The sequence below is a fragment of the Lynx canadensis genome, chromosome B4, assembly GCF_007474595.2.
Source record: "Lynx canadensis isolate LIC74 chromosome B4, mLynCan4.pri.v2, whole genome shotgun sequence".
In the NCBI taxonomy this organism is placed as follows: Eukaryota; Metazoa; Chordata; class Mammalia; order Carnivora; family Felidae; genus Lynx; species Lynx canadensis.
Window position 1 is genome coordinate 105,382,743 of NC_044309.1, and position 23,313 is coordinate 105,406,055.

Genomic DNA, 23,313 nt, shown 5'->3' on the forward strand with positions numbered 1-23,313 from the left:
TATCCCTTGCATTGTCCTTTGAGAACCACTTGGCTTCCTACTTAGCTTTTTATAAGTTTTAAATAAATTCAAAATCTGAGAGTAAAGAGTGTACTGTGAGGTCTCAGTTGAATGTACTCACTCCACATTTAACATTTAGCATTCCTAAAGCTGGTATCTACAAAGAGAAACCAGTATTCAATCAACTATTGGTATATTTATAAAATAAACTATAGCCAATCTGCAAGAACCTTCAATGCAAGGATAATTTTTAAAGGACACTTCCATTTGCATGACAAGCTTAGGGCTGTTATAGGGAAGGAACTTGTTCATGAATAAAACACCATGCTTTTAGTCACAATAAACCATTTGCAAGGATGGATATGCACAACTTTCTACCGGCTAATTCATCTTAATCATAATAGATACTTTCATCAGTAAGGCATTTTGCTACATATTAAGTCAGTACCTGAAATTCAAAGTCTACCAATTGAAACCCATTATAAGAACATTACAAAAATAACGTCCTTGTTAAATATATCACTCATAACTTTTCCTTAGTTACCATAGTGCCAGAAACCAGTGGAAAATTTTTGTTATACCTTGGTGATGTAGAAATCTTTAGGATTTATTTTTCAGAACCTTCCTTCTAGCTTTCTGCAGTCTGCATTTCTCATTAAGTTGCAGTCAACACCTTCCTAATATTGATTGCAATTATGGAAACAGCAACCTGGCTATAGCCTACCCAAATTGGTGGCAGTCCCCATGAATGTTTTTACTCCATTTTTCTGTTTTTCCCCTTTATCAAATTCAACTATTTCTTGAGTACTTACTGTGCAAACTGAATAGCAACCTTTTCCCTTATTAATCAAGAGCACTTAGGACTTTGCTGAAAGGAGTAAGAAAGGCTACTGGTTTTGCCTTGAGCAGCATTATCAAAATCCTTAGCTATCAAGATCTTGCTTATTTAATGTTACATGTAACATTTCCTCTGGTAATGCCAAATTATTGTATATTGAGTTTGGTATTAATTCTCGCCTCAGAGCTCTGTTGTTTTGCTAGGTACTTAGGAGACAAAATTGGCAGGGTTTGGTGAAGGAAAAGAGTATAAGGCAGGGTATGAGGGAAAGAGCTGATGTCTCCCTGGTTTGTCTTGGTTGACTGGATTAATGGCTACCGTCCTATCCAAAATCAGCAATTTAGGAAATGTTGTAGTTCAAGGAATGGTTTGAACACATTAATTTAACTTACCTTTCCTTGGCTAATTCCAGTGAAATTGCCCAAAGAGTCTATTAATGAGGAAAAAATTGCTTATCACAAATCCAAAAAAAAAAAAGTTATTCCACCTGGATGAGACTAGATTGGGAGAGGGAACGTCCTGGGGCTAACCATCAAGGGACAAATCTTCATCTTATTGGGACCTTCCAGAGGCTTGAAATTTGAGAAATTTCAAACAGACCGATTTCAACTCTCAGTAGTGGATAGTGATCTGTCTGTGTAGAATTAGCACATAGAAAGTTTGAAATATAGGATTTCAAATTGTCAGTTCAGATAAGAATGACAAATCAGATGTATCCAAGTAAAGAGCCCTCATGAAAACAGTGAGATTTACATTAAACCCAAGAGCCACTTAGGCTATCTATAAATTCCTGCTATTTAGGTGATTCACAAGAATATTATGTGGTATGAAAGAATTAATGCTGTTTACCAAATGTGTAGGCCTTCCACCTTCAATAAACGTAAAAGGATTATATTTTTCTGCTTCTTCCAAGTTGAAGACCTTTATGGATCTTATTTGGGTTGTTGAATGTGTGTGGATATGAATATGTCACTTTTGAGCCAAAGCTGTAAGAGTCCAGGCCCTTCCCTTTTCTAACTTGGAAATTGTGGAAATTGATCCTGAAATGACCAGAGGCGGACAGACCTCCCTACTCATGTGCACTGAATGAGTGAGTGAGAAATAAACTTTGTTGTCTTACTTCACTGAGATTTAAGGTGTGTTTATATTATCACAGTGTCACCTAACCTAGCCTAACTGACACAGAAAATATCTTTGAAAATGAAATAGGTGGTTTGAAAGAGGAACAGTGTGACATTAGAAAAGATTACTGAGAGATTAATAGGATCTCTGAGATTATAACTGCAGTGGAGGTAATGGATAATTGTTAGACTGATAATTTATCTTATTATTATATTCTAAGTGTTTTTTATTTTTGAGAGAGAATGAGAGAATGAGAGTGCACAGGATTGTGAGGAGGGGAGGAGCAGAGAGAGAGGCAGAGAGAAAGAGAATCCCAAGCAGGCTGCATACTACATACTGATAACAGCAAAGAGCCTGATGCAGGGCTTGAACTCACTAATTGTAAGATCATGACCTGATCTGAGATCAGGAGTCAGATGCTTAGCCAACTAAGCCACCCCAGCGTCTGATAGGCTGATAATTTAAATAGAAGTTACAGGTATCTTTTCAGAACTTAAATCATAAGTACTAAAGACATCAAAATGGTGACTGAAAGGATAAAAGATTGGAGGGTGGATTGAGAACATTATATACATACTCATAATTACACATATGTTAGTATAATTATATGTAGGGTACAGGTATGTATATATACCATATATAGTGTATATGTGGCATGTATATAGATGTGATACATAGTCTTATTTGTGTATATATAAAGATGATGTATAGTTATATGCCATATATGTGTGTGTGTGGTCATGTTTAGCATTTATACATATATGTAGTTTTATTTGGTTTTGTATATATAAATGTTAACATAAATAGAAAACTTCTGAAGGCGAGCATAGAACACATTAGGCATTATCAACAAACAGAAAATTTCCAAGCTAGGATGAAGGCCTCCGTCATCGTATTGAAAGCAAAACTGCCGAAAATAAACCTCCTCCTAAGCTTGTCTTCATGTCTGGGTCACACTTTTTAGTTGCATACTGAAGAATTCTCTCTTGCCAGTTTAAGCAGAAGCAGAATTTATTAGGAGAGTATTCTGTAGCCCACAGGCTCTCTCTTGGGCTTGAGATCACTCTACACAGTCAGAAGTAATGCCCAACCAACTAGCTTTCTCTGGGACTCAGCAACTTTTGCAGTCCCAAGCTCCACCACCATCACCCACAAGGAACCAAGCAGAGCAAGCCCCACGTTCATTAGATGGTCCTCCTGGGTGCAGCCGCCACCCTGTTAGGCTTATTGCTGACCTTGTTTCTCTTGCAGCTGCATCTGATTGGTGAAACCTGAGTCATGGGTTGGACTCTTGGCTACTAGAGAGTTGGAAGATGAGGCAGTTGGCTTCTGCCTTCTTGGGAAGGTGGGGTCCACATCGTGGCTGATTACCAAATACATTTATAGGGAGGGTAATCACAGATGTCGAGTGGCCTCACATAATGAATATTAACCATATGTGTTGACATTTTTAGTACTTCAAATAAAATGGGAAAAGTACTGGATGCTTCCAGATGAGAGCATTATTAAAAAGGAGATTGGTTATCATCAAAGGAAAATAATCAGAGGAATTTAAAATGCTAGAACTCAGTAGAGTTATATCTAGAGAGTTGTAAGAAGAAAGTATTGAATCAGTTATTCTATTAGGAGCATTTTGTATGAATGAATTTACTCAGTGTTCTCCTAGAACTAGAAGCTAGAGATGGCACAAAGATACTTGGAGATACTGGGAGGCAGTCCAGAGGCACTAAAAACAAACTTTACCTGATTCACAGCATTCATGGACTCTGGCGGAATTTTTTTGTTTTTTCATCCACTTAACAGGGTAAGGGAAGAACAAAGGTAGCATTTATCTAAGTATGTTCTGTCTGCCTGGTGCTGTATTTTGTGTTTTATATCTGTCACTCTCTTAGTTATAATTGTACATATGTGAAGTAGACAACAATATTCCCATTTGACTTACGAAGATACTGAGGCTTTAAAAGAGCCCATATCTCCCACAGTTGGTAAAGTAAAGCTGGGATTTAAATTTAGTGTATTCTGGCCAAGTATAACTGTTTTTACTGTGTCAGGTTAGCTCCCTCATGTCTTTATGACTGGGTGACTATGTAGAGGCTGTGATTCTTGAATTTATTGTTGGAGAAAGGATTTATAGAGTAACAGGTTATCAAATGTGTGAGTCCTAAACAGTAAGACCCTTCCAATATTATTAAATTATCTCTTTATGATAAATTTTAGAAAAGTAGAGTTATAGTCATAGAAGGGAGAACTCCACCTTTGTACTCTCAAAGAGATACTAACTTCTTAGACTGGTACAGTGTCTGACAAAGGACACACTTAAAGCTGCACGAAGCATGAACTTCTCTTTTTTCCAGGACTAAGGGCCAGGTTGTCGCTTCTCCCTAAGGTAGTAAGGACCTGCACTGTACCAGCTGATTCCCATTGCTTCCCTGATTTCTAATGAGCAGAAGGAGTATTTGAAAAAGAATTGTTGTCTTTAAATTTCTGTACTGGACACAATCTTATATAATTAAATATGTTAAAATTAGAGACTTTAAGTATACTAATTTCTTTATAAATTCCACTAGAAGTGACATAAAATTGAAAAAAAATGTTTATTAATTTATCTTGAGAGAGAAAGAGAGTATGATCAGGGCAAGGGCAGAGAGAGGGAGAGAGAGAGAATCTCAGGAAGGCTCTATGCTATCAGCACAGTGCTAGACACGGGGCTCAATCCCACCAACTGTGATATCAGGACCTGAGCTGAAATCAAGAGCCAGCCACTCAACTGACTGAACCATCTAGGCACCCTTAAAGTGAAATTCTTAAGAAAGAAAGGAACCAAATCAAATTATTTCTCAAAGTGGATTGGAAATATGTACACACACACACACACACACACACACACACACACACACACACTGGAGATATATTTTTTTCAAAGCTCTCTTAGGCCTTTCGTCTTTAATACTTCCAAAATTACCAAAGACCCCTTGAAAAGTCATTGGATTCTTCAATTATAAATTGTACTTTACTGCCAACTTTTGGTCCAGAGGGGGTTTATTTCAACTAGGTTGTAATGGGTTGTAAGGTCTTTAAAGCAAAGGGCAGTGGCAGATGAGGTTGAAGGTTGCATCTTCCAACCGAGTGCCTCTCCAACATGAATGTGCATGTGAATCACCTGGGGATCTTGTTAAAATGCACGTTCTGATTTAGTATGTTTGGATGGTGCCTGAGGTTTTACACTTCTAACAAGTCCCAGGTGATACTTAACGATGTTGGTTCTCAGGTCACCCCTGCAAGCAAGTTCTATCTTGCCTGTCTTCTTTCCACCCCTCCCAACTCCTTCTCCTCACCCAAGCTTTATGAATTGAACATAAGTAGTTATTTACTATATATGCATATTATAACTGACATTGCCAATAAACATTTCCTCCCTTTTAATATCTCCAGTACATTTTGTTATATAATCTTTTCAGACATAGGCTTAACCTGTCCTTCGCAGCCCTGAAAGATCTGAGGTCATGAAAGAATAAACTCCAACTCTCAAGGGGCATCAAGAAGTTTCTAATTCAGGAATCTTTTGTGAAATTACACCATCAGCCTCGCCTTTTCCTTGATTATTGCTACATGTCTGCTTTACCTCACCATCTTTTATGTTTAGAACCAAGATGGATGTCAACAGATCATGTAGCCTATTTTTGATGTCTTGACAGAGAACTTTTCATTTAAGGTGATTTGATGGTTATAAGCAATATCTTCTAGGAGTTCTATTAGAAGGATCTTTTCTGCTTCATTGTTTGTATATATGTGTGACTCTGGTTTTGCCCTTTTAAGATTTTCCACACGCTTTTATGTCTTTGTTTATTTCAGTTCTACTTCTATTCCTATTATACAACTTACCAATTACAATTAAAATTTAGTGCTGCTTTGAGTAACTTAAGTCACACTTCAGTTTATCTGTTGGCAAGAACCCAGGAAAACTCAGCTACTGTTTCATTTTACTTTGATGATGTGAGAACAAACAGTTCTCTAGTTTAGAAGGAGAAAGAGTGAGGGGCCTGGGTAGCTTAGTCAGTTAAGGGCCTAACTCTTGGTTTTGGCTCAGGTCATGATCTAATGGTTTGTGGTTTTGAGCCTGCCATCGGACTCTGTGCTGACAATGTGAAGCCTGCTTGGGATTTCTCTCTCTCTCTCTTCTCTCTCTCTCTCTCACCCTCTGCCCCTCCCTGGCTTTCTCTCTCTCTCAAAAAATAAATAAAAATAAAGATAAGAAAAGAAGATGGAGGAGATGATTCCTCCTCAAATTATCCTTGAGAATAATCACCAAGACTTTAATAAAATATTATCTTTTGTATGAGTCAAAGTGGTTATTATCCATGTTAAGTAATTTTTAATTTAAAATTGACAGTTCACAGCTACTAATAATCATAGTCTTCTAAATGTTATTAAAGTTTTTTTATAATTTAAAGGAAGTAATTTTGAATTTAGCAACCTTTAATTTTATAATTCTCACAGAATACATACAAATGTAGGCAGTTATAAATGATTCTCTTAATCAGATTCCTTTTAAACATTTCACAGAGTATATTATTAAGTTGTTATTTCATAACGTAATTGACTCCCAAATTTTTTTTATATATCTTTTCTTTTAAGAATATTGGGCCATAGGGGCACCTGGGTGGCTCAGTCATTTGAGCATCTGACTTGATTTCGGCTCAGGTCATGATCTCAGGGTCATGGGATCGAGTCCCGTGTACGGCTCTGTGCTGAACGTGGAACATGCTTAAGTTTCTTTTTCTCTCTTCCTCTCTCTCTCTCCCCACCCCTACTGCAGCCCCTCTGCCTGGCTTACATGCTTGCTCTCTCTCTCTCTAAAATGAAAAAAATAAAAATAATAAAAATAATAATATTGGGCCATAAACCTGTGTTCCAAAAGATACTTTTCTATTATAACACTAGGGAGGGGAGTCAGATACATGAAATATATTTCTATATTGTTTAACAGATACAGGTTTCATAGTCCCATGTACAAAATGGAATTCTTTAGTAATCAAATAATGACATTTGTTTCTGACTTTCATTACTTTTTGTGTTCACTCTGAACCCACCTTTTCACAGATGGCAAAAAAATAAATTTTAAAAGATAGCCCAATCCAGTGAGTTTTTGGGAATTCAAGGTTTACTTCATAGTCCAGTTTACAAATACCATCTAGGCTTTTTTTTTTTTTTTTTTTTTTACTTCCTTACCTTTCCTGGCCCTGAGGGACCACAGATAATATTGAAGAGGGGAAGGGCTCTACATATATGATTGTCAGGAGTTGGCAATGAGATAGGAGCCAACTGATCAGCTGAATCTCCAGCTGATAAATCTATTATTGGCATAGATGATAAGGGACATAACTTTTCTTATGTTAATGTTAATTCTTAGGGGTGTCATGTTAGATGGGGGTAGTCACCCACTTGGACCCAGTGTAGCTTCCTGGTATGAATGATTTTTATTACTCCTTATCTCATTTCTGGCTTTATAAAGTCTGTTGTGGTTAAAAACTCAAGGATGTGTACATCTGGCCTGAGGGATTCCTTGGGAGAGCCACTGCTTTTCCTCTTTACCTACCTTCTGAGTCTTCTACTTGGACACGTGGGGAACTTATGATTGCCCTCCATATGTAGTTGTGACCCTTCTCTAAAAATGGGAGATTGTGGGGGTAGGGAAGTGAATATCCAACACAGTTCTCACTTTTCCTCATTCCCCCTTTCTTCGCCTTTCCCCTGAGTTCCTCCTCTTCCCCCTTCTTGAGGTATATGAAGCAAAACAGAACGGTGCATTTCATTCTGTTCTTACAACTATCATGTGCTCCATTTGGTCTGGTGAAGTTCACTTCTATCAGTACGGAAGACGGAGATGGAAGGAAGTAAACCTATAATTGCAAATGTCGTCCGTATTCTCCCCTTTTCAAATCTCATCTCTTACACTTAAATCATGTCTTTTAAACAGTATAATCAGAAAGCATATCTTCTTCCTTTCTTCGTATTTGGTGTAGAAAATTTTGTAGTCACCTGCCACAGAACAATATATCACATATCATTCTGCTACATATCGGTGTATACAAAGATATCGGCATGATCCCGTGGTTCACATACTTAGCTATAGAATCTATGACTCCCAGATCAGTCACTTACCAGCCATATAACTTTGGGGAAGTTATCGGCTTCTCTAAGCTTCATTTTACACATGTGTAAAATGGGGATTGTAATAGCAGTTACTTCATGGTGGTGTTGGAATTTGGAATAATCAATTCCTGGTATTTTATAAGTGATGCATAGAGGATTTAGAAATTTCCTGTCCTAGAGACAAAACAGTGAAGAAAGAAAGGGTATAGGTATTCAGGAAAAGTTATTCATCAGCTTCTTTAAATAGTTCTATCCTAGCAGTCTTGGCAACCTGGGTTCTGCAGTTAGTCCTAACAATTCAGAGGTTGAGGTTCTTTACAATTCAAGAATCCCCTGAGCAACTAGCAGAAGATTGCTAATTTCCTCAGTTTCAAATGTTGAATAATGATTCAGTAATTTTTGCGATTAAGATTTATTAAGCAGTCCCATGACGTTTCTTGCAGAGGTGAGTAAGAAATACAACATATACTGTAGAGTGGACACTGGACAGTTCCTCATGAATTTTGTCTCTCGTCTAGAGAATAAAACAAGAATATAAGTGAACACATGGTGGGTAGAATTGGCATACTCTTTCCCCTATAGTCCTAGAGTGAAAATTAATTTTCACAGTTATGTGACAAATCTGATAAACTCTATTTTTTTTCTATTTCGTTAGAATATCATCAATTTTACTTAGCTTAAGAAACTAAGACTCCTAAACTAGATATTTCCTTTGGGAATTAAACTACTAAAGACAATGAAGACTTTAAAAACTAACAACTACTTTTGGGGAAAAAACCTTTTTTTTTTTTCCAGTTGTGTTCATTGTTATTTTAAAGGCACATTGTATAGTGAATTCCTCAGTTTCTCCTTATCTACCTGATGAATTTAAATGTCCATAAAGATGAATATTAATGGTTGCTGTACTTCCCATGTTAGACATGTATTGGTCAATTTTGCTTCAAAGTAACTTACTTCTTTGTAGTATTAAGTTACACTAATTTCCTACCTCCCTGCCTTTTATTTTCCTCTGGAGAAAACCCTTCCAGGGCATGACCTAATGAATTCTGGTTCAGATTTCCAAATGAATTTGAACCAAAGTGATTCTATAATTTGGTGGAGCGAACCTTCATTAAATACCCTAGCAAGGAAATTTTTACTGTTTCATACCAGACTAAAGTACATTTCTTGACATATTGAAATTGAACTTCAACATTTATGAGAATATAAATTGCAACAGCACATTGTAACTGTCATGAGTCCAGTAGAGCCTTAGGTCAAGGGTTTTTACTTTCTCTGTAACCCCATTAAAAATAGCAATGTTTCTAATTATTTTTCCTTTAAAAATTAGAAAAATATGTCCTGGTCTCCAGAGAGATGTTATCTTCAGTTATTCGTATAATTTATATGGTTGCATGGGGTATGTCTTTATAGTTTTTATTTGCACTTGACCAAAGTGCAAATTCAATTTTATAGGCTAATTGAGCCTTCTCTTTTAAAATCTGAATGTGATTTTCTAATTGAGAGCATTAATTTTTGTTTCTGTTCTTTATTCCTGACCTCTTTGCCATCTTCTCACCCCAAAAGCTTCCCCACCCCCAGTCCCACCAGTTTGGGTATTTCTTTATTTTGTATTCAGTATAATTAACATACAGTGTTAATTACTTTGAAGTGTAGGATACAATGATTAAACATTTCTATATATTACTTAGTGTTCTTCAGGGTAAGTGTGCTCTTAAGCCCCTTATCTATTTCACCCAACCCCCACCCAGCTTCCCTCTGGCAACCACCAGTTTGCTGTTCTCTGTATTTAAGAGTCTGTGGTGGTGGGGGCCTGGGTGGCTCAGTTGTTTAAGTGTCCCGCTCTGCTCTCTTGGTTTCGGCTCAGGTCATGACCTCATGTTTCGTGAGTTTGAGCTCCATATCTAGTTCTCCACTGACAGTGTAGAATATGCTTGGGATTCTGTCTCTCCTTCTCTCTCTGCCCCTCCCCCTGCTCGTACTCTTTCTCTCTCTCTCTCTCTCTCTCTCTCTCTCTCAATGTAAATAAATAAACATTTTTAAAAAATGGTCTGTGAGGGGTTGTTTGCCTTTTTTTTGTTTGTTTGTTTCTAAATTCCATGTATGAGTGAAATCATATGGTATTTATATTTCTTTCTCTGACTTATTTCATTTGGCATTATACCCTCTAGGTCCATCCATGTTATTGCAAATGGCAAGATCTCATTGTTTTTTTATAGCTGAGTAATATTCCATTGTACTCCATCAGAAGCTTTTGAACAATTTCAAAAGAGACTACTCCAGTTTTACTTCAGACCCCAAGCCATTGATTACTATTGTTTACATTGTAGGTGTGCTATATGCATCATCTGACGTTGAATTTGACATTTGTCTATAGCATCTCTATACTCTTCAAATACAGTCACTGGATTACCACATACCAGCAAGAGCTTGTAGCTCTTATTACTTATCATCTTTGAAGGTTTTCTGAAGCACCATTGCATGATTGAAAAACATGCTACGCTGATGGCTAATTGGCCGAGCTTCCTCAGGACTCTGACACTTGATTTCTCCTCGTAACCCGTTGGCTGAGCCTAGGGGTCTGTTTTGAATTGCAAGAATAGACAATGCATTAACTTATCAGTAAAATTCAGTGGATCTTATTGTATAAGTCAACTGCACCACTCCTGGTATTCAGTGTTAGTCAAGATGAACTGGCTATTTGAAGGATGTGGGAACTACAGAACTCTCTATAGGCTGGAGAACGTAGCTTGAATCAGCAGGAGACAAGGTAGCCCCAGAAATGTGAAGAAGTAGGACATGCGACAGCGACTGTTTACGGGGCGGGGGGGGGGGGGGGTCTGACCAAGAGATAGCTTATTGCTTCCACTATTGTCAGTGAATTCTAGCCATTCTTTCATCTTCTCTCATTCAGAAATGAAAGTCCCAAGCAAGAACATGCAGTTAGCTGAGACTATGTCATGTGCCCACCCTGGTACAGAGAGTCAGCAGAGGAAGAATCTGAACTTTTTTTTTTTTTTTTTCCCCTGTAGGCTACACACAATGGATGGTTCCCCTCCTAAACTGGAAACAAAATGTATTTCTGGATAGATACAGACATTTTATTTTAAAAACTTAAGATTTTTCTGGGATATCATGTTGAAAATGGAGACTCCCATCCCTATAACATTATCTGTGTTAGATTAGAAAAGAAGAATAACATTTCTAATCCCTAATATGTAAATTTAAACTAATAATGCCTACTATTATGTTGAAATACTATTTATAATGCCTTAAACACAATAAGTACATTGCCTACATTCAATTTAATGTATTGAATTGCTAAAGCAATTTTTTTTTGCTAAAGCAACTTAAGGTTTGATTGGTATGATTGTAATATTTTAAAAAATTAATATTGGTATGACTGTAATATTGTAAAAAGTTAATATTTTAAAAAGGTAATGATTCTGTTCACCTCTCTGCAATTTTAAAATAAATGATATAGTTTGATTTTTTTTTTTTTCTCTAATCTTTAACAGGCAGGCTAGCCTCAACGAAGCAGCCGAGAAGTACTATGATCTGGCGGCCAGACTGAGACCTAATGTAAGTACTTCACTAATGAGAAACGTTACTCAAAGGGATAGATTCACAGCATGTGATAGCTTTAGATAAAGAAGTCTCCTGTTGCTGGGCTTTTTCCTCTCTGGTCCCTTATTCCGAATACCCACTAAATGGCTAATTCAACAATCAAATCTGCCGGTCTCAAGCCTCTTTCTTTTTGCAGAGGTACAAATTGCTGTTTTCTATCTTGTATAAACTGCCATACAGTTTTATCATTTGAATACACGTCTTAGTGTTATTAAATACTTGGCATCTGATTGGCTTTTAAAATTAGTTCCTTGAAAGTATTTTTGCTGTGGCGTTTAATACCTAAGGACTTCCTAACATCAGAAGCTTTTTTTGATCTTTACATACACTCAAACCTTGAGTCATGCCTCTTTCCTATTCCATGGTCCTCATTTCTAATAACTGTGCTTGTCAACTTTATCAAGTATGTTTTTATTAGAATTTTTCCCTGAGTAGTCACACTTCCATAAAGTGGGATGGATATAAATTAGATCATTACTATTGAAATAGAGTAACCATCTATGAGAAAATAAGAACTGGTTTTATATCTGTCTTCTAAGCCGTTTTTTATTCGCCGCACATCACTGACCTCCGGCGCGTTGCTTTTATTCTCATACACCCTGCTCTGCATCACCCTCCAACACTAAAACCTTCTCCCCTTACTCTCCAGATCTAGACTGTCTATTGAGAAATTAATTTTGAAACAGTAATGAAAATGCATGTGTGATGTGACTACAAATAATGGGATAAGTCTCATTTTTATACAGTAACTCATCCGTTGGGCAAACGACTATAGAGTGCCTGCTTTGTGATAGGATACAGAGATTTGATTTCATTCCCTAAAAGACTACATAATGTAGCAGAGAAGACGGAACATAATCAACTAGTTGAAACACAGTGTGGCAATTCCTAAGCAGAGGTATATACAGTCCTGTGGGAGCACAAAAGAGGAGGGTTAATGTTCCCTAAACGCTACCCACAGGGGGAGTAGCTTTTTTTTTTTTAAGCAGATATAACCACATGCAATCTTAGCCCTCAATGTCCGTGCCCCCAGTTTCATTAATTATGAGGTACTTCAAGAATCAGTGAACTGTTTGCAACAGAAGAAAATAATTCAATAGTTGTAATGGTAAGAACAATAATAGCTGAAATTTATTAAACACTGATTATGTGTCAGGCATCATGTTAAGTACTTCACTGATTTCTCACAACAACCCACAGGTACTTCTGTGGTCCCCGTTCTGCTGAATCTTGGAGAAATTAGTAACTCACTCAGTATCATAACTGGAGAGTGGGATCCCATGATAACCCAGGCCTCTCTGTGCCTAACAGAATGCTTGCTGGAAAAAATGCAGTTATATCTTAGGAAATGCAAACCAAAAGTCTAGGAAACGAAAAAGAAAAATGATTCCCTCATTTATGTATTTGGTAAATATTTACTGAGTACCTGTTAGTGCCAAGCGCTATTCCAGGCACTGAATACACAGCAATGCATAAAACTGACCTGAGTTCCTGTCTGTTAGGAGCTTACAATTTAGTCTGAGGAGATGAAGCAGAAAAATAAGTAAAGTATATATGGCATCAGACAATGATTAAGTGCTTTAGGAAAAAACGGAGCAAGAAAAGGGGAGTTTGGAGGTACAGGGAGAGATAGGCAGGGGGCATAGCTTTGTGAATGCCTGAGATGGGCCTTTTTTTATAGCATTATTTTTTTAAAGATTTTTTTATCGTGTATTTATTTTTGAGACATAGAGTGTGAGCAGAGAAGGGGCAGAGAAAGAGAGGGAGACACAGAATCCAAAGGTGACTCCAGGCTCTGAGCTGTCAGCACAGAGCGCTCCGCAGGGCTCAAACTCCTGGAACCTTGAAATCATGACTGAGCCAAAGTTGGCTGCTTAGCCAACTGAGTCACCCAGGCGCCCCTGTATAGCATTTCTAAGGGTTGAATATGAAATCTTTAATTATTATAACCTCAACTGAAGATGAGAATCAAGGGTTTTTTTTTTTTTCTTACCTTTTCTTTGTTCCCTTCACAATGGTTAATATAAGGCCCACAATATACATAAAAATGGTGAGGTTAAGTTCAACTTTTACTCACTGAATATCAGTCACTTGAGTATCACTTTTATTTTTGCTAAGTAGTTGATCAAATGGTCTTCTTCAGCACATTATAATGGATTAATGAGAAAAGAGCTATCTGAGCTATTTGACCTGACCTAAAAAAATGAAAAAGATGCTGAGGCATTCCAGATTTAAGCCAGACTCATGAGCTTGTTTATTTTAAATGGCCAGCCAAATCATAAAATCAATATTTAATCTCCCAACGTAAAGCCATTTTTTTCTGAAACCCAAAAAAGTTGCTTCATAAACATGCCTCGGAAAAAAAATGCATTTATTCAAATTCTACTTCCTTTATCTGGTAGCAATAAATTAAGTATTTTATGGATTCGGATAGAATAGGAAGTTCAAATTTAACAATAAGTAAATGATGTTACAGTTGTGGGTCAACAGATGTGGTCTTTCCCTAATCTGTTTTATGAATTGTGTTTTGGTTTTCTGTATGTAATCTAGGTAAGTAAGTTGCCACCATGGCAAGACTGATAAAATAAAGACATTGGCAGTAATATATGTTTGTGTTCTGAACCAAGGAGACCTATTTAAAACAATAGTCCATATAGTGATTTATTAGTGGTTAGCATCTGATCCAAATTAAAGCATCCATCGAACATTTATCTTGATCGTAGCTGTTATTCTCTTTGTCCTGAAAACATTCTATGTTATTTCTGTGCTTTAGCTTAATAAATTTCAGTTCCCTGCTTGGAAGAGGACACAGTTAACAGACCTCCATTCCCCTTCTCTCTAAGTAGTTTCACTGTCTTTTCTATTTTTCTTGTCTACACAGTAATCTAATCTTATTTTTCAAAGGGGATTTTCTTCTGTTGTTAGAACGTCCAACTGTAACAATCAGTAGCTGTATGTGGGGGACCGTTGGCAATGCTCATGTCAGATCATGATTGTACACAGTAAAATATGTGGCTGCAACCTTGTGTCCTGCCACTTACTATCACCATATTAACAATATTGTTATTTGTGGCATGTATTTCTCTCTTAATTAAATACCTGTTCCATTTTTTCAGTATGTCCCACGATGAATTTCTTTATTCCTTTCTATTCTACAAAAGCCATATGTTTTTTCATACAATTTGCTTTAAAACTGTCAACTGACTTCTTGGGATATTTTATGTACCAAGAATTCCAGTGAACAAATGCTAAACTAATGAAAGTCTAAATTAGTGGGCACACATAATTTTAAGTGTTAGATTATGATATTGTCTCTTTACAGAGGTATTCAGTATATTGTCATTTACTGAAGTATACAGTTACATTTTATTACCAAAATGGGACCATTAAATTTTTTAATTCTATTTATTTGATTTTTTGGGGAGGTAGGAGGGAATACTCTAATCTTAAATGTCATACTACATTAAAACATTTTTATAATGGGAAAACTCTTTACCAAAATTGCCATTTTAAGTTTTTCCACTCTTAGTTTTTCATTTGTGTAAATAAAACTGATCTCTCTGTCGAGGTTACTTTAAAAAGACAACACTCTATCTTCTCTCACTTATGCACATTAAAAAATGCTGACTCTTGAGGACTAGAGGGAACATTTAAATGAAATAGTTTTGTTCCTCCTGTGGGAATTAAGCCAAATTCTGCATCAACTTATGGATTTTTAATTTTTTTTCTAATGTGAAGAATGGGGAATTTGCATAATACAAAGTCACCTACTTGTACTTGGCTTTTAGCAAACTCTAGAAGCTAGAAAGAGGTAACTATTAATGATCCTGTCTAAAAATCTTGTATTTTTCTGGATGTAATTGTTTGCAATCTGAATTCATTTAATTTATTTTTTTTTTATCAAGTGCCAGATTTGTGAAAGACTCTATGCCAAGTGCAGTGGGATTTCAGTTATGAAAAATTAACCCTGACCTGGAGAAATGTACTATCTCATGTGAGGAGGCAGTGGAGGAGAGAATACTAAGATTCATATCCCCACAATTCAGGGCAGTAAATAATGCTGCATAATACGTACTTTGTGAATGCTGTAAGGTAGTGCTAGAAAAGTATTCAGGAGAGAGAAATCACTTTCAGCTGAACCCTAGAAGGCACTGAGTCTGAGTAGGAAACTTAGATAATCATGAAATGATAGGACGTTTATAGGCAAAGATTTTAGAAGGAGGAGGAGAAAAGAGAATTCTGGCAGGTAGGGACATATACATGAATAAGAACATGGAGCTGAGAAAATGAATGAAGCACAAGGAATAGTAAGCAGATATAGTATATATATTGGCCAGGGTTGGGGGCAGAGAGGAAGAATAGGGGAAGATAGAACTGGAAATGAAAATAAAACCAGATGAAAGGCATTGAATGCCATACCAAGAATTAGGAGTTTGTATTCCAGAAGTATGTTGAATAGGATGACATAATGAAAGTGATAAGTTAGGATGCCCATTTATAGGAAGAATGTGGGTTGCATTTGGAAAAGTAGAGTTGAAAGATGCCACCTTGGGCAAACCAATAAAAAAAAGTCATTGTAATAGTTTAAGCAGAAGGTATAATCCAAAAGTACAGAAACATAGTGGAATGGAAAAGAATATGCAGGGGAAATAAGTAGATTATTTGATGGATGTGAGTAGGAAAATTAGTTGGCCCAGTGAGTGTTCCAAAATTTTGAATATAGGTAACTTGGAAGAAGGAAAAAGAAATACCCTGAACGGAACTGAGGCAGTTGGAAGAGTATGTTTATTTCAAGACAAAAAGGTTAAGTTGGGACCCAGCAGATTCTGAGTAAGAAGTAGGATATTATATATGTCCATGGGACATTCCTATCAAGTAGGCAGTTGGAGGAAAGGCCCCAGTTAGGATTAGAGACGTGGGAGTTGTTTGCAGAAAGGAGATAGTGCCACAGCAGTAGTTAAGATCACTGAGGGAAAGCTGTACAAAGGTAGAGAAGAGAGACAATTTCAAATCCCTGGGAATGTCTACATTTGGAATGTAGGATAAGGAAGACATGAGACAGTGACAGAACATAGAAATCAGTATTAATGAGCAATTTTCAGTGCTGCTAAAGGTAAAGGAAAACAGAGACTAAAACTGTCCACTGATAATCAGAGAATAAGATGCCATTGGCCACCTGGTACAGTTTTGTGCCGGTGATGTGGGCAGAAGTTTGTAATGTGTTAAGGAAATGGAGAATTGGAAACAGAGAGTGTAAAATTATTCTGTAAGTTTGCAGGTAAATCAAAGAGACAGGGAAATATGAAAAATTGTCAAGTATATATTTATTAAATATTAAAGGCAGGTGTTGAGATGTGTGTGTGTTTAAATATTAGAGATTAAAAATGTGTCCAAGTACAGGATAGAGAAAAGGAAATACCAAAGATCCTCAAAGATCATTTTCTCCCCAGGGACTGGAGAACAGAAAGTAGACTGAAGATATAAAAGGGGGAAAAATTAGAAAAAGAGGAAGCAAAAGCTTAGGTGGTAAATTCCTTATATCAGTTATTTGCTTGTCTGCTGATCCTGTGGAAAGAGACTTTGAGGTCAAAGACCTGTGGATGGCTGGTGGGCTGAGATGGTCAGTAGGTAGTAATTGATATAGGTCTGGCATATCTATATGTGATAAATGCCAATAGAATAATAGTTTTGCAAGATATGTCATTAAGCCATTTATCATTTTGTGATAATTTTAAATAAAGTTCTCAAATCACTGGGAGATTACTTCTCATTTTGATTCAACCTCTCCAACTTTTATGCTAGATGTTGTATTCATTCTTTACCTAACATGTATAATATTTTATAAATGTTCTATCATGTGCAGTTATTATATATGAATTAAAGGGGAATCTGTTCCAAGGATCAGATTATCCAGTAGAAAATTACATACGTACATTATGCTTTTCCTAGGCACCTAGAACATAAATTATTTCAAGGCATTATTATAAAATCAAAGCCAATGTTATCCATTTGGGCTCTTTAGCAATGATTATATGTCAAGAGATAAAATGAGAAATATGAAATTCAAATAAATGAGCTTCCTACATAAGAGAGTTGCAGTTGTGTGATTATATGTCAAGAGATAAAATGAGAAATATGAAATTCAAATAAATGAGCTTCCTACATAAGAGAGTTGCAGTTGTGTTATAAGATGGCCAACATATTCTACAATGTATTACTTTCAATTTGGACTACCCTTTTTATGGTAAACGTGGTGGGGCGGGAGGGGAGGGTAAGAGGAGATGGCTATTCAGTAAAAATAACCACTAAGGCTGGGATTGGGGGGGCAGGTTAAGAATTGTTTGGACTGTACTGATGGAAGAGATAGAAAATATTTCGAGTTACAGTTGTTTATTGATGGAAAAGATATTCTTCCACCCTAATTAGAACAAAAGACCATGAAATTAAGTTAAACAGGACAGATTCAGATTTGACCATATAAGGGATTTTGGGGGGAGGAAATTACTGAGATTGTCATTTTGTTGGGGGGAAAGGGGGTGGGGGGTTTAATAATAATTTGTCTGCGAAGCAGTTAAACCACATTTCTGCTTGTGAATGGAGGAAGAACCATATGGCCTCTTCCAAAAGTTTCCACAAGCTTCTGTGATGTGGTAAAATTATATACCATGTGTCTCTTGACTTCCAGACATTAATAATATGTGGATCCCAGAATCACCAGATTGACTTCATGAGTAAAATGTGTTTTTATATTGCACATATATTTCCCACTCTCACTAGTTATTTCAGCTTCAACTGCATCTCTATATTTATAGTTAGAAAATGGAATGAGGTAAGTTAACAAATCCAAAATAAACTGGTTTCAATCAAGAGAGAAATTGCCATTAGTTTCCCCCCACATTTTACCTGGTTTTATTAAATGGGCCCAGAGATATCACCGAAATGAGACTGTTGTTTATTCACAGGTACGCAATTAAGTCAACAAACACTGACTCTGCTTCAGTTCATAAACAGGCTTCATCACATTGATATGTATATTTATGCACACATTGGGAGAAAAAAGATATCTAAATCTTGTCTAATTTCAGCAAGATAGATGCTCACTTTCCCTGATAGCTTCAGTTACACCAGGATCAATTTTAGTCTTGTCCCACCCATATCTGTCTTCAGACTCCTTTCCACTGTAGATCTTCTTCCCAAATTATTTAGACAGTGCAGCTCTTTTCACTTCACAAGTTACAAAGTCTAGTTTTTGGTGCATTTACCTCTCTCTGCTTACATTGTAGTTTGTTTTTTATACTTCTATTTTGAGTATATTAGATAAACCAGAAAGAAATGTATTTCTGAAGTTGTTGCTATTTTTTTTTTCTGTTTATTATCTTGTATAAATCTTCATGCTTAGAAGACAAAGATGGTTGGTTACAATCCACTTGTTTATTAACTGTTGGTATGGGGTAGTTTTCACCTGGGTCACATAGTTGGGCTAACGTAAGATGTATTTACAGGTTTTCCATACTTGGGCATTGTTATTCATCACAGTCATTACTTTTTTGAATGTGTGTATATGCACTATGTGTGTTTCAGAATCACAACCAGAAAAGGACGGGCTAGGGGGGAAGTGTGAGGCATGGGCAGGAACTTAAGTGGCTCTTGGCTATGAAGAAAATCAGCTGAGTACTTTAGGTTGAGGAACATCAAAACCTTTGGGAAATTCCACTTAATTATGTTCTCTGATTCCAAGCATGTTTATTTTTACTCAGATTTCTTTGTGGGGGTCTCCTTTGCATGGATTTATAACTATAATTATTTGAATCGTGGGACCACAAACTAAAATTGAATTTAGTTCTTTCTCCTTCAGGGTAACTGGATTCCTGGGGTTTTGGGAGAAAACTCAGCTAATCTAACCACACTGGCCCATATTCCTACCTGGGAGTATCAGCTAGGTGGGCTAGGAGGTACCACCATCAGAAGGATGTGCCCTTCCCCCACCCCACTCACCACATTCTTCATATCCCCTTTGGTTATTTCAACAGCTCGTTCCCCCCATTTGTATTATCCTTTTAGGCATTTATGTTTCTGATCCTTGGCTGGTCCTATGGGGCTAAGTTTTTCTAAATATAAACTGAAACATTAACCAAAAGATATGTGTATGAATCTTTATTACCTCCCTCTTCTAATGTTCCTGTAACATTTCACCTCTTTTTTTTGTTTGTTTGTTTCCTTATTTTCCCCCTACTCCTAACTCCTTGATATCTGTCGGAACTCTCTCTTATATATCTGCAGGTAAAATTATATTATACTTTACTTTAAAGATAAGTAAAAGTTGGGCAGATCCTGAAAAATTAGTGAATTGGTAGATTGATTTCTCCTAAAAGTCCTGTGTCCTTGTTCAAGAAAAAAAATTACTGATACTTTTTAAAAAGGTAAACAAGACTAGGGCTCTTGTGATTCATGCCAAGACTATCACAATGAGGGCAGGGAGAGATCACGTTCCACCTCAAATACAGTAAAGACACAGGATTTATAGCCAACAAACATGGGTGATAAAGAACTTGATCAGGTATCAAGGGTGGGAAGATTCTCACTACATGAATTTAGGAGGACTTGTGCTATGGCTGGGCTAGGCAAGCCTCAGACAAGGCCCAAGGATGAGGCCTAGTCAAAAAGAGGACTCAGAGGAGCCTGTCTGTTTTGGTCAAGGAGAGATGTTTTCATCGTGGATAACATTATTCTCCCAGACCGAGCTGTATAAATGCTAAATTTCCTATCATTGGATAATATCAGAATCAAGATTTTCTCTTTGTCACTTGAGTAGAATTTATTTAAACATCTTGCTGTAACATAATCTTTGCTAGGAGGCGCTGGAATAGAGCTGAAAAGATTGACATCTTTAAGAGGAGGGAAAATGTGTATGCTACACAGTTTTTCAGTCTTTGTCTTACAATCAACTGTTATTTCCTTGAATATCAAGTGCCAACAAATGGTTACTGTGATACTCAAGAGTTTTAGAAGCTATCCTGAACCTGCATTGTGGTTACATCAAAAATTAAAATTGTAGAGAATAGGAATTTATATTTGACCAACTCTCATTGCTCCTGTCTGGTTTTCATCTCCACTTTTGTTTTCACTTTCTTAAATGATCTCCACTGAAATAACACCCAGAAATGCAACTTTGCAGCATATGCACATTTTCTCTTTGAAGAGTAAAGGGCAAGTTAAAGAGGGCAAATGTGATGTCATTAGAGATCTCATGACAAGAAGGAGTTTGAAATGGTCACTCAGTGATTAAATTGGTTTCATCTGAAAAGTAACTTGCTCAGTTTAGGAATGCTGAATTTTAAAGAGAAGCAATTTTGAAAATATTTGTTAGAATGATTTACCAAATAATACATATGAGCTACTTCTAATAATTCATAACTAAAAAAAAACCAAATTCAGTGCTTAAATTACAGGCAGAAATAATCAACCGTGTTTTTGAAAGTGTGGTATGACAGATGTCAACAAGTTCTAGAATGGATGTGAAACATTATTACTACTACTGTTCTTTTTTTTTTTTCTTATTGCTCAATTAAAGCACTGTATCCTTATCTACTTAAGTATTTGATCAAAAAAAGAGACAGCTGAGGGGTGCCTGGGTAGGTTAAGCATCTGGCTCTTGATTTCAGCTCAGGTCATGATCTCGCAGTCATGAGATCGAGCCCACTTTGGGCTCTGCACTGAGAGAGGAGCCTTCTTGGGATTCTCTTTCTCCCTCTCTCCCTCAGCCCCTTTTCTGCTCATGCTCGCTCATTCTCCCTCTCTCTCTCAAAATAAATAAACATTAGAAAAAGAGACACAGCTGAATCTTCTCTATGGAATCTATTCTTGTGCTAGGTTATTTCTTGATTCCGTGTATAGTTTTCATTGGTTGTTTATATAAGAATACTAACAAACCCACTAAAACACCTGAGAATCCTCAACATATATTATAACTTAGTTTCCTGTGAGACAAATTATTTCTCTTAAATATATATAGTGCATTTTCCACTATAATTCCATAAACCAATGATTTTTTTCTCTTTTTCTTAACAAGATTCAGCTACCTGATAGCAAGATATCAGCACTGGCTGTGCTTTCACTTGTAACCACAACTGTGCCATCAAACTATCAGCAAATCAGACCTGCAGTAGTAACCGAATCCGTAATATGCATTGATACATCTTCATCCATGATTAGTTGCATTATTAAAATGATACCAGACATTACAGAAAAAAAAAAAAAAACTACTTGGAAAAATAACAGTATGAAACTAATAAAAGGCCATAGGATTTTTAACATATATTTCTGTAGGTCACTCTACTTAAATTCTAAGTACATGGACATCTATTTTAATTTAATTTTCTGATGGAAAAAGAGATTTATATTAAGAATTTATAACTTCTTGGGGCACCTGGGTGGCTCAGTCAGTTAATCATCAGATTCTTGATTTTGGCTGAGGTCATGATCTCCCTGTCAGCATGGAGCCTGCTAGGGATTCTCTCTCTCCCCCTCTCTCCCTGCCCCTCCCCCGCTCACATGCGCACATGTGTACCCTCTCTCTCTCTCTCTCTCTCTCTAAAATATACTTAAATAATTTATAACTTCTCACCTATAATTAGTTACTTGTCGCCACTTTAATATCTCATGTTTTTAAATAGAATTGATTGTCAAATTGGCTAACATACAGTGTGTAAAGTGTGCTCTTGGTTTTTGGGGTAGATTCCCGTGGTTCATTGCTTACATACAACACCCAGTGCTCATCGCAACAAGTGCCCTCCTCAATGCACATCACCCATTTTCCCCTCTCCCCTACCCCCCATCAACCCTCAGTTTGTTCTCTGTATTTATTAAGAGTCTCTTATGGTTTGCCTCCCTCCCTCTCTGTTTGTAACTATTTTTTTTTCTCTTCCTGTCTCCCATGGTGTTCTGTTAAGTTTCTTAAGATCCACATATGAGTGAAAACATACGATATCTGTCCTTCTCTGACTGACTTATTTCACTCAGCATAATATAACATTATTAGGCTTGTATTGAGAGCAATAGATTCCACAGGTCTTGAGGATGGAATTATTTTGCTACCCAAGGAGAATTAAGCACTTTAGTTAGTCTTGGAAATCTTTACTGTAGACATGTGTGTATGCTGAGTTTTCTCTTCATTAAATAATATGACACTATCATTTTATTTTATGGTATGCTGATTGACACAGTAGCTCCCAAATATTTCTTGCTTCTAGGGAACTTTTGTGGACAGCAGATGATGGATTATACCCTAAGCACTATACTGTCCTATCATTGCATTAAACCTATTCTTTACATTTGAATGTGTATAAACTGCCTCTCTGTGTTTGGAAATTAAGAACTTTTTTAATTCATACCTAATAATGTAAAAAAAAATAGCATTCACCTAAGGGGAATAATAATATTGACAAGTTTAAAAGTTGATAAACAGCTTTTATAGGTCCATATTTCCAAGTGTATATCTATTATGAATTAGTTGAAAATTTGTCTTTATAACTTGTAGAAGAATAAACATGATAATATTGGACACCAGAAAATTG

At 36.5% G+C, this 23,313-nt stretch overlaps 1 protein-coding gene across 1 annotated transcript in view; it reads left to right on the forward strand.

The window, feature by feature from the left end:
• Positions 1 to 23,313, forward strand: part of TMTC2 (transmembrane O-mannosyltransferase targeting cadherins 2) — a 403,012-nt gene that overhangs the window by 335,385 nt on the left and 44,314 nt on the right. The window contains exon 11 of the mRNA XM_030323323.1: positions 11,632 to 11,695. Within this exon, the coding sequence (XP_030179183.1) occupies positions 11,632 to 11,695 (64 nt within the window). The remainder of the gene's footprint in view (positions 1 to 11,631; positions 11,696 to 23,313) is intronic.